The 16,483-nt window shown below is 39.1% G+C and overlaps 1 protein-coding gene across 1 annotated transcript; it reads left to right on the top strand.

The window, feature by feature from the left end:
• Positions 1 to 878: 878 nt before the first annotated feature.
• Positions 879 to 16,483, top strand: LOC132543013 (tumor necrosis factor receptor superfamily member 21-like). The gene is made up of 8 exons (XM_060206468.1): positions 879 to 1,335; positions 3,084 to 3,242; positions 6,295 to 6,424; positions 7,483 to 7,541; positions 9,876 to 9,986; positions 11,077 to 11,187; positions 12,747 to 12,842; positions 16,224 to 16,483. The coding sequence occupies exons 1-8, from the start codon at positions 879 to 881 to the stop codon at positions 16,481 to 16,483; spliced, it is 1,383 nt and encodes a 460-aa protein (XP_060062451.1).

Genomic DNA, 16,483 nt, shown 5'->3' with positions numbered 1-16,483 from the left:
AGGGAGTTATAATTAGCCAATTGAGATTAAGCATCATATCACAATAACTATGGAGGTATTTTGATACCTGTTGGATACCATATCTAATTTATGAATGTTTTTGGTGGAAGTCTCACACAGAACAGAGCATATTCTAAGGTCGTTTCAGAAATTACCTGTTGTGTGAAATACAATGTTTTTGTGTTACATGTTTCAACTTTCTGAAAGATTCAAGACTAAAAATAAATTTCTATGAGCTCACCACACACGTCTCGCCACTTTAACAGAAATGTAGACAAATATTAGTATCAGTAAATATCATTGTCATGGGGATCAGCACTCCATCTGAACACTTTGACCCACATGATTTATGCATCTTTTCTGAATAATCAAGACACCTAGATATGGTCATGCACTTGATCAAGACACCTAGATATTGTCATACACTTGATCAAGACACCTAGATATGGACATAGTATGATACAAATAGAAATAAATATTCAAATAGGGTATAAGATATATGTAGGTTCATAAATCATGTAATTATCTTTAAACCCCTTAGGTGGCATATAGATATAAAATCATAATCTATCAGAAGTTTCTTGAAAAGAAAATCAGATTGAGTAGGTAGTACATCATAGTTTAAATTCTTTTCCAAAATCCTTAAAATGTATTGAAGGTGTAACACTAGGTAAGTAGGCACAATTAGGTACCTGACTGACATTACATGTAATGGGTTTGTGTCTGGTGATTATAATTTGTCCATTCATTTCAATTTCCAATTTTTCAGAAATGCAATGATTCTATATCATTGTCCTGTAATCGTAGTAAGTCAGCTACACCATCAGCCTGAGTTTATATTATAATACAGTTAGTGTAATGTTTTCTCTTCCAGGACCATGAGCTGGTGGAGGAATGGGATATACTTGTTTGTATTGGCGATATTTCCTAGCTGTGGTGCCCTGACTGTGAATCCATCAGACCTTGAAGCCCCTCCTAGGTACCCTAACCCTGTTAAACCCGAGATATTATGTCTTATGTGCTCACCAGGTACATACCTTAAGAGTCATTGTACTCTCAACTTAACAAACTCGGTGTGTCAAGAATGCGAAGTCGGTAGATTCTCTATCAACTATAACAGGGCTGTATCATGTGAGGCCTGTCGTACTCCGGAGAAAGGATGTCCCATCCGTAATGCTCATCTCATCATCACCTGTAATTCTACCACAAATAATTTCTGTGTGTGTAACAATGGATATTATTACCATTCCAAATCTCAAAATCCAATGTCACAGTATGAAGGAGATTGTGAACTGCATACATCATGTCCAGTTGGAGAAGGGGTCAAAGTTCTTGGTAAGTTATTTATTGAATTAACTTTTGTTGATAAGGTTATCGTTTATTTATTTTGTTTGATGTCTCTATCATGCCAAAGGGACAAGTGAGATATAGGGATATCGCAGCTTCCATCATGTGTCAACTTTTGCAATATATTCCAACTATTCATGAATGACTAAGTGGATTTTAATCAAAGTTGGTCTGAAGGATCCTTGGGTGAAGGGAAATCGTTTTTGTATAAATGGTGGGACCAGATGGGCGAGGCCAACCAGGGAAAATCTATGAATTTCTTTAAGATCTATCTTGTTCTTCAGGAATCACAGGATATTGTAAAGATTTGGTCTGAAGCATGCTTTGGTGAAGGGAAATCAATTTTATATAAACTTAGGGTCTCAACCCCTTGGAGCCAGAGTGGCAGAGCCCAATAGGGGAAATCTATCAATTTCTTATAAATCTATCTTGTTCTTTAGGCATTGCAGGATAATGTCCAGATTTGGTCTGAAGCATGCTTGAGTGAAGGGAAATCAGTTTTGTATCAAATATGTGTTTCGGCTCCCTGGGGTCGAATGGGAGGGCCAAACAGGGAAAACCTAACACCCAAGTAGATTTAGTTTATTTTCATGTAATTGCTTTGCACCATCAACCATTCATGTTGATCTTTGGTTCTTTGAAACAGCTATGATCCCCACTGAATGAATATAGCACTGCTGATCATGAGCATTGGGAGATTAACATAATCATACCTGATGATTTGTCCTTGAGGTCTGGTCCCACCCCAGAACAGATTACATCTTCAGAGCCATTGAGATTATCATCCTATAGATTAATAGCATTGCTGGACTTCAAGTTATTAAAGGGATATTCTACCCACAGTGCAAAGATATCTTGTTGTTCCATTCATTTTTTTAATATTTCTCTAATCATGACTATTCAAATTATTGCAAGCATTAAAATATCCTTCTGTGGTCAGGTCGGACAGCCAGAATTGGTGAAAAACACCCCCTGGTCAGTATCAAATTAGAATGTGCAAATACACGTATAGCGCGTTTAACACGTGATCATTTTTAATCCGAGACTGCAAAAACAAAACCACTGTCAGATGACCAGTTGTCCAACATAATCAGCACTTCATTTTTGTTCATTTTTCGCTGGCTGTTCTCTTTCATAAACTGCTGCCACCTCCCATAATGTTTCCCAATGGTGATGTGTGGGTTTTGTCTTGCCAATTTCGGCTTTCTCTTCTTCCTTTCTGAATTAGAAACTATTTTATCTTTCGACCTAAACGTGTCTCCTTGGGAGTAGCCATTTTGCATTTGTTTAAAGTCTATTACACAGCAGACACACACCTGTTGTGATGTCACCTGGGCAGCATGAACATTTGTAAACAGCTAGACCCACTTAAAATTCTTAAAATAAATAGCGAAAGTTGATTTTTTGGGGAAATCGAGTCATCGGATTTCCGTAAGAATATAGGTACATGCTTTTTGTACAATTTTCTCAAAAAGCATCTTATGAAATCCTAACTTGGGCAAAATATCCCTTTTGGATGAGGCTCAACAGGGAAATATTTTCCTTTTAAAGAAATGTAAAGGTTTTTCATTATTGACTTAAATATCCAGATGAGTGATACAAGCTCTCTGGACCTCTTATTAATGTTAAGAATAGAACAAAATAATCCAAAATAAAGAAGTGAAATATAGTAAAGTTGAGTAATAGTAAAATTTGATCAACTACAGAGGTCTGACATTGACAATATACTGTTACAGGAACAGCAGATAATGATACTAGGTGTGAACATTGTCCAAGTGGATTCTTCTCTGATAAAGTGTCCTCAACTGCTGCATGTCAGCCTTACAGAACCTGCTCAGAAGGAACTGTTCCAAAAGGAGGAACAAGAAAGAGAGATATGTCTTGTCAAGATAATGGTAAGTGTGTGTAAGACAGCTCCTCCCAGTCTCTGTAACCCTATTCCTGTATCTGTCATCATCCTAATCCCTGTATCTGTCATCATTCCAATCCCTGTATCTGTCATCATCCCAATCCCTGTATCTGTCATCATCCCAATCCCTGTATCTGTCATCATTCCAATCCTTGTATCTGTCATCATCCCAATCCCTGTATCTGTCATCATCCCGATCCCTGTATCTGTCATCATTCTAAACCCTGTATCTGTCATCATCCAAACCCCTGTATCTGTCATTTTTCCTATTCCTGTATCTGTCATCATCCCAATCCCTGTATCTGTCATCATCCCAATCCCTGTATCTGTCATCATCCCAATCCCTGTATCTGTCATCATCCCAATCCCTGTATCTGTCATCATCCCAATCCCTGTATCTGTCATCATCCTAAACCCTGTATCTGTCATCATTCCAATCCCTGTATCTGTCATCATCCTAAACCCTGTATCTGTCATCATCCCAATCCCTGTATCTGTCATCATCCCAATCCCTGTATTTGTCATCATCCCAATCCCTGTATCTGTCATCATTCCTATTCCTGTATCTGTCATCATCCTAAACCCTGTATCTGTCATCATCCCAATCCTTGTATCTGTCATCATCCCAATCCCTGTATCTGTCATCATCCCAATCCCTGTATCTGTCATCATCATATCTGTCATCCCTAAACCCTGTATCTGTCATCCCTGTATCTGTCATCATCCCAATCCCTCCCATGTATCTGTCATCATCCCAATCCCTGTATCTGTCATCATTCCTATCCCTGTATCTGTCATCATCCCAATCCCTGTATCTGTCATCATCCCAATCCCTGTATCTGTCATCATCCTAAACCCTGTATCTGTCATCATCCTAAACCCTGTATCTGTCATCATCCCAATCCCTGTATCTGTCATCATTCCTATCCCTGTATCTGTCATCATTCCTATTCCTGTATCTGTCATCATTCCTATCCTTGTATCTGTCATCATCCTAAACCCTGTATCTGTCATCATCCTAAACCCTGTATCTGTCATCATCCTAAACCCTGTATCTGTCATCATCCCAATCCCTGTATCTGTCATCATCCCAATCCCTGTATCTGTCATCATCCCAATCCCTGTATCTGTCATCATCCTAAACCCTGTATCTGTCATCATCCCAATCCTTGTATCTGTCATCATCCCAATCCCTGTATCTGTCATCATCCTAAACCCTGTATCTGTCATCATCCTAAACCCTGTATCTGTCATCATCCCAATCCCTGTATCTGTCATCATCCCAATCCCTGTATCTGTCATCATCCCAATCCCTGTATCTGTCATCATCCCTATCCCTGTATCTGTATCATCCCTATCCCTGTATCTGTCATCATCTCAATCCCTGTATCTGTCATCATCCCAATCCTTGTATATGTCATCATCCTAAATCCTGTATCTCATCATCTCAATCCCTGTATCTGTCTCATTCCTATTCCATTATCTGTCATCATCCTAAATCCTGTATCTGTCATCATCCTAAACCCTGTATCTGTCATCATCCCAATCCCTGTATCTGTCATCATCCCAATCCCTGTATCTGTCATCATCCCAATCCCTGTATCTGTCATCATCCTAATCCCTGTATCTGTCATCATTCCAATCCCTGTATCTGTCATCATCCCAATCCCTGTATCTGTCATCATTCCAATCCCTGTATCTGTCATCATCCAGATCCCTGAATCTGTCATCATTCCTATCCCTGTATCTGTCATCATCTCAATCCCTGTATCTGTCATCATCCCAATCCCTGTATCTGTCATCATTCCTATCCCTGTATCTGTCATCATCCCAATCCCTGTATCTGTCATCATCCCAATCCCTGTATCTGTCATCATCCTAAACCCTGTATCTGTCATCATTCCTATCCCTGTATCTGTCATCATCCCAATCCCTGTATTTGTCATCATCCTAAACCCTGTATCTGTCATCATCCCAATCCCTGTATCTGTCATCATTCCTATCCCTGTATCTGTCATCATCCCAGTCCTTGTATCTGTCATCATTCCAATCCCTGTATCTGTCGTCATCCCAATCCCTGTATCTGTCATCATCCCAATCCCTGTATCTGTCATCATTCCAATCCTTGTATCTGTCATCATCCCAATCCCTGTATCTGTCATCATCCCGATCCCTGTATCTGTCATCATTCCTATCCCTGTATCTGTCATCATCTCAATCCCTGTATCTGTCATCATCCCAATCCCTGTATCTGTCATCATCCCAATCCCTGTATCTGTCATCATTCCAATCCCTGTATCTGTCATCATTCCAATCCCTGTATCTGTCATCATCCCTATCCCTGTATCTGTCATCATCCCAATCCCTGTATCTGTCATCATCCCAATACCTGTATCTGTCATCATCCCAATCCCTGTATTTGTCATCATCCTAAACCCTGTATCTGTCATCATTCCTATCCCTGTATCTGTCATCATCCCAATCCCTGTATCTGTCATCATCCCAATCCCTGTATCTGTCATCATCCCAATCCCTGTATCTGTCATCATCCTGTATCTGTCATCATCCTAATCCCTGTGTCATCTGTCATCATCCCAATCCCTGTATCTGTCATCATCCCATCCCTGTATCTGTCATCATCCCAATCCCTGTATCTGTCATCATCTCAATTCCTGTATCTGTCATCATTCCTATCCTTGTATCTGTCATCATCCTAAACCCTGTATCTGTCATCATCCTAAACCCTGTATCTGTCATCATCCTAAACCCTGTATCTGTCATCATTCCTATTCCTGTATCTGTCATCATTCCTATCCCTGTATCTGTCATCATCCCAATCCCTGTATCTGTCATCATCCCAATCCCTGTATCTGTCATCATCCCAATCCCTGTATCTGTCATCATCCCAATCCCTGTATCTGTCATCATCCCAATCCCTGTATCTGTCATCATTCCTATCCCTGTATCTGTCATCATCCCAATCCCTGTATCATGTTGTCATCCTGGACATTTTTCTAATGTACTCAAATTTTTGATAGATACCACAGAGAAGATGGCTGATGGAGAAATTATTGGCATAGTGCTTGGAGTACTAATAGCAGTCATAATTATGATTGTAATTGTTTTCTGCCTGTGGAAGAGGAGAAGGAGGCAGGAATCGAGTGAGAGGTAAGATATATCCATTTACTTTTGTAGGGATGCAAGTTTTTACATTAACAGTGGTTCGGTGAGGTTATGTTATATTGAGTGGTATGTTAAAAATTTAAATTAGGTTTAGCTTTTTTAAAAAGTTTGTCAGTGATTGTGGAAACAATTTCACTTTGTTTGACTGTAGTTTCCCATTTATCACAATATTAAGTTTGGTTAGTCATTGTATTTATGGTGATAGTCATGACCAAAAGTGACCTCATGTCTAGGTAGATTGTTCATCATCAGTCTGAAAACAACTTCTTCTTTAGAACCCATGGTGAAGGATGGAGATATTTGGCTGGCAGATTTCTTTGAGGAAACTGGATTAAATGTATGAAAAGAAGTGACTTTTATCCACATTGCAGGCCATAGTGGTCCAATTTATGACAGTTAAACCACACAAATAAAATTTCGTGTTTCGTAACCGGAACACCTAAAATCACAATATTTGACTTGTGCGTTACATGGATATAGCCCCGTAAAATTAATGGAGAAAAATGACAATGTCAATTAGGTCAAATTGTCCACTAGCTCAAGCTACATATACTTGGTCCTTAGTCAAGGTCCAAGTTGTCAAATACACCAAAGTACTGAAATGACTAAAGTATACGTATCATAAAGTTTGAATTAGAAAGTTATTAAAATTCATAGCATTTACTGTAAAACAGATATTTTCATTATTTGAAATTCAGAGCAAAAATTAGTTTTAGATAAAGATGGAGTCGATTAGCTCATGGACCTTTAACTAGATTTAAAGAGTTAACGATCAATGGCACTGTTACTAAAAATAAAGAAATGGTTTGCATAAATTACCTTGTGATTCCTAAATCCTGTTCAACATGAAATTCATAAAGTGTTTGTCTACTAGGAACATGTCTAAAGGTCAAAGAGGTCAAAGATAAGGTCACCATTACTATGAATATACATGTATAATATAGATCATATATTTTAGCAAAATGTTTACATTGATAGTCATAACTAATCCTTCTAGACCTTTTCTGCATTAATGGTGAGTATGATTTTAAATCACTTTTCAGTAAAGACGAGGAAATGCAAACTGCAAGAGCGAATGGAGAATACGCACCTGTTTCTCAAGGTAAGACTGGCGAATTCTAAATGCTTTCTATGATTTCTTTTTGAATATATAATAATAATTATGATTTCATGAAGATTGCAGAATATCTTTTATACTTTAAATTATCACAATTATCATTAGTTAAAGGTGAGTTTTTGTAAATCACATTTCATTATTTGGTAGTTAGTCTAGAAATGAGATATTGTTATCATTATTTCTGAAGAATTGTTGACTGGGTCTTTGTAAACTTCAACTTGTTTTCAGTTCATTGTTGGTTGTAGTTGTACATGTCTCATTTTGATCTTGATCAGGTATTTAAGGAAAGGAAATAACCAGAGGTCATTTAGGTGTTAAAAATTGATGTTTACTCAAGCATCACTCCAGAAGCAAAAAATAAGATTTTCATGAAACTAATTTAAGTCACAAGCTGAGTACGGTCCTATTTGTACATATCATATTTTGAGCTTTATCAGATTTTCAAGATGGCCTCCAGCAACCCTTATGACAACATTTGAAGCTTGTTATATATGAACCATAGTGATCTTTTGAAATGACAATAAGGTATTTGTCTGAAGTGATGCCACACTCTGATCATAATCAGGCTTTCAAAAGAGTCCTCTGCAGTCAATTTCTTTTAGTGCTATTTCCAACATATCATGAGAGGACCTCATCAGGTTCTTTATGGATCCTAGTAACCAGTTTCATGTCTTAATTGCTATTGCTGTTTTTGTATTTAAGAGAATTTTCTCAGATGTAATATTTCGATCTTACTTTGGTTGTTAATGATTAAGAAGGCTCAACCCTTTCACCACATGTTACTGCTAGATTTTCGTGAAAACTTTTACAAAATGATAATATTACCAGGTGAAAATGATTTTCATGAAAATTCAAGAATTCTAATGAGTTGCAAAACTTTTTGTGAACGAATGCTTAAAACTGATGTTTCATCAATTTTTCTTATTTTTTAACTTGTTTGGCTCTTGAAAACCAGAAAGAATAGATAAACTGAATAAGAAATAACATCTTCTTTACAAACATTTCACTTATGAAAAAATAAACAATATTTACAAGGTGGGTTTTATTTATATCTAGTAGACATATTTCAATATTTACACATACAATATGCACATAGCACATAGCTTTTAAAAATAAAGTTAGAAATTGCAAGAAAATATCTCAGAAATGGTTTTTAATCCACATTTGTATATTTACATATAGAATTGTTCCCAGATGCAGGTTGTCTCCCTTGCGCATGTCAGGGGAATTTTGAGTGGTTAGTATTATTAGATAACACATTCACTATGTACAATAATAATAGATACAATTTTTGACACTACAGATATATAACAGTATAATGATATATATATACACACACCTGTGCATTTATTGGGTATTCATAAATACATGCTTTTAAACAGGTCCTCAAGTTACTTTTTTAAACTGTATGTTACTGCTGCCAATATAGTTGATTCCAAAACTCAATAAACATCCCAAGTTATATACAATCCAATAGGGGTACACTTGTCCAATCCCAGCAGCCCTTCCTGACATGTGTCAGCTCTCTTATGTTTATCATTTCTACAGATCCAGCAGCCCTACCCGACATGTGTCAGTTCTCTGGTATATATCATTTCTACAGATCCAGCAGCCCTTCCTGACATGTTTCAGTTCTCCGGTATTTATGATTTCTACAGATCCAGCAGCCCTACCTGACATGTGTCAGCTCTCTTATGATTATCATTTCTACAGATCCAGCAGCCCTACCTGACATGTGTCAGTTCTCTGGTATTTATCATTTCTACAGATCCAGCAGCTCTACCTGACATGTGTCAGTTCTCTTGTGTATATAATTTCTACAGATCCAGCAGCCCTTCCTGACATGTGTCAGTTCTCTGGTATTTATCATTTCTATAGATCCAGCAGCTCTACCTGACATGGTGTCAGTTCTCTTGTGTATATCATTTCTACAGATCCAGCAGCCCTACCTGACATGTGTCAGTTCTCTGGTATTTATCATTTCTACAGATTCAGCAGGCCTACCTGACATGTGTCAGTTCTTTGGTGTATAACATTTCTACAGATCCAGCAGCCCTTCCTGACATGTGTCATTTCTCTGGTATATATCATTTCTACAGATCCAACCACCCTTCCTGACATGTGTCAGTTCTCTGGTGTATATAATTTCTACAGATCCAGCAGCCCTTCCTGACATGTGTCATTTCTCTGGTATTTATCATTTCTACAGATTCAGCAGCCCTACCTGACATGTGTCAGTTCTCTGGTGTATATAATTTCTGCAGATTCAGCAGCTCTTCCTGACATGTGTCAGTTCTCTTGTGTATATCTTTGTTATAGGTCAAGCAGAAACTGCACCAGAGCAAGCACCTGCACCAACGCAGGTACCAGCGACAACGCCAGCGTTAACACCAGCGAGTGGTAATGGAGTTGGGGATGCTACGGCAATAAGTATGTGATTAAAGCTCAAACTATAACCTTTTACATATGATACTTACTCTCCAGATATAAAATACATGCCCTAGATGTAATATTTTCATTGACCCCTACCAAGTTTTGATATCGAATAACATTATATCCAATGACAGTTTGTGATTCTAAGGAAGCTAAGAAACAGGCTACACTGTGCTTTCATAATCAAGCCCCATGGCAAGATACTTTATCCAAATTGCTAGGGTTTACATGTGATGGGCCTCCTGTATGTTGTTCTATGAGATAACCACCAACTATTTCAAGGAGAACCGCCTCAATATGAAACCCAATAAACAGGCTACCTCTGTTATTTGACCTTCACATTTTGATATCACAAGGACATATGGTTGATGATATATCAGCAATGGTACCTATTTTAAATTGTATGTCACCGCTGCCAATATAGTTGATTCCAAAACTCAATAAACATCCCCAGATATATACAGTCCAGTAGGGGTACACTTGTCCAATCCCAGCAGCCCTTCCTGACATGTGTCAGCTCTCTTATGTTTATCATTTCTACAGATCCAGCAGCCCTACCCGACATGTGTCAGTTCTCTTTTGTTTATCATTTCTAAAAAATTCCAGCAACCCTACCTGACATGGTATATATCATTTCTACAGATCCAGCAGCCCTACCTGACATGTGTCAGTTCTCTGGTGTATAACATTTCTACAGATCCAGCAGCCCTACCTGACATGTGTCAGTTCTCTTTTGTTTATCATTTCTAAAAAATTCCAGCAACCCTACCTGACATGTGTCAGTTCTTCTCTTGTATATATCATTTCTATAGATCCAGCAGCCCTACCTGACATATGTCAGTTCTCAGGTATATATCATTGCTACAGATCCAGCAGCCCTTCCTGACATGTGTCAGTTCACTTGTGTATATCATTTCTACAGATCCAGCAGCCCTTCCTGACATGTGTCAGTTCTCTGGTGTATATCATTTCTACATATCCAGCAGCCCTTCCTGACATGTGTCAGTTCTCTGGTGTATATAATTTCTGCAGATTCAGCAGCTCTTCCTGACATGTGTCAGTTCTCTTGTGTATATCTTTGTTATAGATCAAGCAGAAACTGCATCAGAGCAAGCACCTGCACCAACGTCGGTACCAGCGACAACGCCAGCGTTAACACCAGTGAGTGGTAATGGAGTTGGGAATGCTACGGCAATAAGTACGTGATTAAAGCTCAAACTATAACCTTTTACATATGATACTTACTCTCCAGATATAAAATACATGCCCTAGATGTAATATTTTCATTGACCCCTACCAAGTTTTGATATTGAATAACATTATATCCAATGACAGTTTGTGATTCTAAGGAAGCTAAGAAACAGACCACACTGTGCTTTCATAATCAAGCCCCATGGCAAAATACTTTATCCAAATTGCTAGGGTTTACATGTGATGGGCCTCCTGTTTGTTTTTCTATGAGATAACCACCAACTATTTCAAGGAGAACCGCCTCAATATGAAACCCAATAAACAGGCTACCTCTGTTATTTGACCTTCACATTTTGATATCACAAGGACATATGGTTGATGATATATCAGCAATGGTATCTAAGTTGATACTGATGACAAAAAAAAAATTCTAAAATCTTGAATCATTTATTGATCATGACTATTGCATATCCCACCAGAATTGGAAATCAAAGACATGACAGATTCTTCTACATCAGCCCCTTATCTTGATCATTTTCTAAACCAAAACCAACAAACACAATTTTCCACCTAGCTGTATGATAAATGTAATGATTTCAATTTCCCTATTGTGAATTCTCCATTTCTGGATAGCAATAACCCTGCATTCTCAAACTTGGGTTTTTGTGTGTCGCTGTTGATTTGATATCCAAATTCCTATTCCTGATATCCTGATTTGTGTGCTAGATGTCGACAACTGATGAACAAATTCCTAATGCTGGGTTTCAAGAGATGTCAGTTGATGAGAATTATTGAACAGTTTTAGTCACTCTGTTGATCTCAGTGAGAAATATTCTATTATTTGTGTAATATGAAGCTGGATGTGTTTGAAGGTCATTTAATTGAATATTTAGTTCGTCTGTTGGTTCCATTGTTGTATACCTTAATTTCAATTGGCATCTCTTACTTGGATTGATCAATACTTAAATTATGTCATCGATGAAGCGGAAAACACTTATTCTTCTGCGACACCTGGACTTACTCTACCTGTTCTATTTCATGGGTCTCCATGTAAATCAGTTTTTCTTCATATTTTAGCCTAGTTTTATTGAATTTTAATTTGGATTATGGTTTTGTTCACAAGTTGGTATTTTCTTGTTGATTTTATGCCCTCACCATTTTATTGCTGGAACATATAGTGTTACCATTGTCGGCATTCTGCTCATCTTCACTTAAACCGAGACAGATATAGAATTACAATTTGGTATGTAGATGTATAATAATATGCAGGGCAAAAGTAAATTTTTCCCCCTGTAGTTCTCTCTCTGTAACTTTTTATTTAAATTTTCAAAAAATGGTAACACCAATATTGGAGGGGGTTGTCTCTCTCTAATAGGATTTTATTAAAAATTTTCACATAGATCTTTAGACTTATTTTACAAGTCATGAGTACACCTCTTAACAAAGCCTAACTTCCATAAAAAATTTATACTTCTCTTGCTAGTGGTGATATCTATGATGCACCGACACATCTAGTTCTATTCAACATACAATTTATACTTTCTTAATGACAAATGACTATTTCAGAACCAAAGCGTCCTCCATGGGATGATGTATGTCGATTTTTATCTGCTAACCTTTGTGGAATCACAGACTACAGAATGGCCTTACGGTCAATTATGGGTAAGTATAACTCAACATATTTTCTTTTTACAGAGGCTGACCTTTCAAAAACTTGTTTGTTGAAGATGGGTCAGTCCAATTTAGCTATAACCTTGCAAATTTGCCACACACCATATGAGCAGTATCTTTTGTGAAAGTCTAATTAAAACCAATTTCAACAATGTTTAGCTTACCAGTCCTGCTTTCAAGGCCACAGGGATGAAGCATCTGATATGGGGTCTGTAGCATCCTCAGAGAAGCAAATCTGAGTTTGTTCAAAGGACTGACCTTGACTCACTAATCAGGTCACAGTTGTCAGATTTGTTAAAATCCTTAAACAACTTCTTCTTTATGACTTGGAAGCCAAGAGTACTGATATTGGGACATATGTTAAGTAGGGTTTTCAAGTGTGTTCAAATGACTAAATGTAACCTGCTTACAGGGTCAAAGGTGTCTAATGTGTTCAAATCTTACACCAACATCCTTTCAATATGTGAACAAGAGTCTCATGCAACTAATATTAATTAGGACTGTATACAATGTTTGTTCACATGAATGACCTTGATCAACTGTCAAGGTCACCGGATGAATTTCCTAAAAGCTCTAAATTGCTTTTCTGTTACTAGTGGACTGATGAGAGGTTTTCAAATGTTTGTTTTGTTTTCAAATAAATAACCTTAACCAATTTTCAAAGACACAAGAGAAAAATGTGTTGACTACTCTATAGTATTGTTCAGGCATGAAGGGCTACCAATTGAACTAGTTTGGAAATCACAGGGATGAAATGATTGAAGAACTTCTCAAAACGAAAACTACAAAGAAGTGTGAAACATGCTTTCTTCTTGAAAAATTTCAGAAGTGAAAAAAAGTTACTTAAATTGGAGTTTGACTCACTTTGTAGGTCGCAATTGTTAAATGTGTTTGCAAAAAGCATTGAGTCACAGGTGTTTGGAGTTTGTTGTAATTTAAATGCCCTATGGAGTCTGTGTGAAGTAAAAGGATTTGATTCCTAAGTGTCAAACAAAGAGATTTCTGTGCAAGAATATTCTTGACTGTCAACCAGCGTCCCATTTCACCATATATCAAGGTAGTTGAAATATAATGATGATTTTGTCTGTGACCAATATGTAAACATTGGCTTTACTACATAGGCTATTGTATTGATGAATTATTGTCAAACTGCAGTAAAGTACTTCATGGAAAACAAGGATGAACAAAAATAAAATTTGTTTTCAATTTGTCTAGATTAAAATGGTGTTTAAATCATTAATGTTTGGCTGTATAATGAGAAAATACCATCTGAATGTTTCTCATTTGTATAATATGAGGCCAGAGATGATTATTATTAATGATACCAGTACCCTGACTGAACCTGACATAACATATGATACTCTGGTGCAATGATCCAGTCCTGGCAATCTCTATAAATGTTTTAACATGTTAGAGCTTACATGAATCCTTATGCAATAAGTATCTGTGTATTGGGCAATATTCCTGGTGATAAATCCACCTCTAGTCCAGCTCTGTTTCCCATTTTTTAAGATGTTCCCCTGACTATGAGTAATATGTTGATCACCTCTCCCTTCCATCCACCCCACTATCCACCCTACTCTTTCACCCCACTATCCACCCCACTCTTTCACCCCACTATCCACCCCACTCTTTCACCCCACTATCCACCCCACTCTTTCACCCCACTATCCACTCTACTCTTTCACCCCACTATCCACCCCACTCTTTCACCCCACTATCCACCCCACTCTTTCACCCCACTATCCACCCCACTCTTTCACCCCACTATCCACCCCACTCTTTCACCCCACTATCCACCCCACTCTTTCACCCCGCTATCCACCCAACTCTTTCACCCCACTACCACCCAACTCTTTCACCCCACTATCCACCCCACTCTTTCACCCCACTATCCACCCTACTCTTTCACCCCACTATCCACCCCACGCTTTCACCCTACTATCCACCCCACTCTTTCACCCCACTATCCACCCTGCTCTTTCACCCCACTATCCACCCCACTCTTTCACCCCACTATCCACCCAACTCTTTCACCCCACTATCCACCCTACTCATGGTCCCCACTATCCACCCCACTCTTTCACCCCACTATACACCCCACTCTTTCACCCCACTATCCACCCAACTCTTTCACCCCACTATCCACCCCACTCTTTCACCCCACTATCCACCCCACTCTTTCACCCCACTATCCACCCACTCTTTCACCCCACTATCCACCCAACTCTTTCACCCCACTATCCACCCTACTCATGGTCCCCACTATCCACCCCACTCTTTCACCCCACTATCCACCCTGCTCTTTCACCCCACTATCCACCCCACGCTTTCACCCTACTACCACTCTACTCTTGCACCCCACTATCCACCCCACTCTTTCACCCCACTATCCACCCCACTCTTTCACCCCACTATCCACCCTACTCTTTCACCCCACTATCCACCCCACGCTTTCACCCTACTATCCACTCTACTCTTTCACCCTACTATCCACTCTACTCTTTCACCCCACTATCCACCCCACTCTTTCACCCCACTATCCACCCAACTCTTTCACCCCACTATCCACCCCACTCTTTCAACCCACTATCCACCCCACTCTTTCACCCCACTATCCACCCAACTCTTTCACCCCACTATCCACCCCACTCTTTCACCCCACTATCCACCCCACTCTTTCACCCCACTATCCACCCCACTCTTTCACCCCACTATCCACCCAACTCTTTCACCCCACTATCCACCCCACTCTTTCAACCCACTATCCACCCCACTCTTTCAACCCACTATCCACCCAACTCTTTCACCCCACTATCCACCCCACTCTTTCACCCCACTATCCACCCCACTCTTTCAACCCACTATCCACCCCACTCTTTCAACCCACTATCCACCCCACTCTTTCACCCCACTATCCACCCTACTCATGGTCCCCACTATCCACCCCACTCTTTCACCCCACTATCCACCCCACTCTTTCACCCCACTATCCACCCTACTCTTTCACCTCACTATTCACCCAACTCTTTCACCCCACTATTCACCCCACTCTTTCAACCCACTATCCACCCCACTCTTTCACCCCACTATCCACCCAACTCTGTCACCCCACTATCCACCCCACTCTTTCACCCCACTATCCACCCTACTCATGGTCCCCACTATCCACCCCACTCTTTCACCCCACTATCCACCCCACTCTTTCACCCCACTATCCACCCCACTCTTTCACCCCACTATCCACTCTACTCTTTCACCCCACTAACAACCTACCTTGGCTGAATGCATGATATGATATACAATATAGACTTCAATATGATACCAGTTTTGTGTGAATACAAAATTGAAGAGTCACTTCGTTGATTACAGGGAAGTCAAGTTATAAGAATGGGGATGCTCTGATCATAGAGCACACCATGAACCATCCCCGAGACGTGAAGGAAGTGATTTACTTGGTGCTGAAAGAATGGACAAAGAAGTGTCCATGTACATTAGACATGGTGTTTGATGGACTTGAAGAGCTCAATCTAAAACAGATGATCTGTGACCTTAAGCAAGAAAAGGCAGTGAAAAACTTTATAACAGCTAATAATGAGTCCACTGGAGAGTCTACAAGTTCTTCTTGTTAA

This window comes from Ylistrum balloti, unplaced genomic scaffold, assembly GCF_031769215.1.
Source record: "Ylistrum balloti isolate Yb309-2 unplaced genomic scaffold, AGI_CSIRO_Ybal_v1 Utg369734, whole genome shotgun sequence".
In the NCBI taxonomy this organism is placed as follows: Eukaryota; Metazoa; Mollusca; class Bivalvia; order Pectinida; family Pectinidae; genus Ylistrum; species Ylistrum balloti.
The sequence above is the reverse complement of the archived record's forward strand: the minus strand, read 5'-3'. Positions and strand labels throughout refer to the sequence as shown.

What these genes read in the sequence shown, in the direction of transcription:
- LOC132543013 (XM_060206468.1), top strand. Translation starts at nt 879, where the DNA reads ATGAGCTGGTGGAGGAATGGGATATACTTGTTTGTATTGGCGATATTT. An exon ending in ATACGCACCTGTTTCTCAAG is followed by an intron (nt 7,542 to 9,875) that starts GTAAGACTGGCG and finishes TCTTTGTTATAG; the next exon opens with GTCAAGCAGAAACTGCACCA. An exon ending in GGCCTTACGGTCAATTATGG is followed by an intron (nt 12,843 to 16,223) that starts GTAAGTATAACT and finishes CGTTGATTACAG; the next exon opens with GGAAGTCAAGTTATAAGAAT.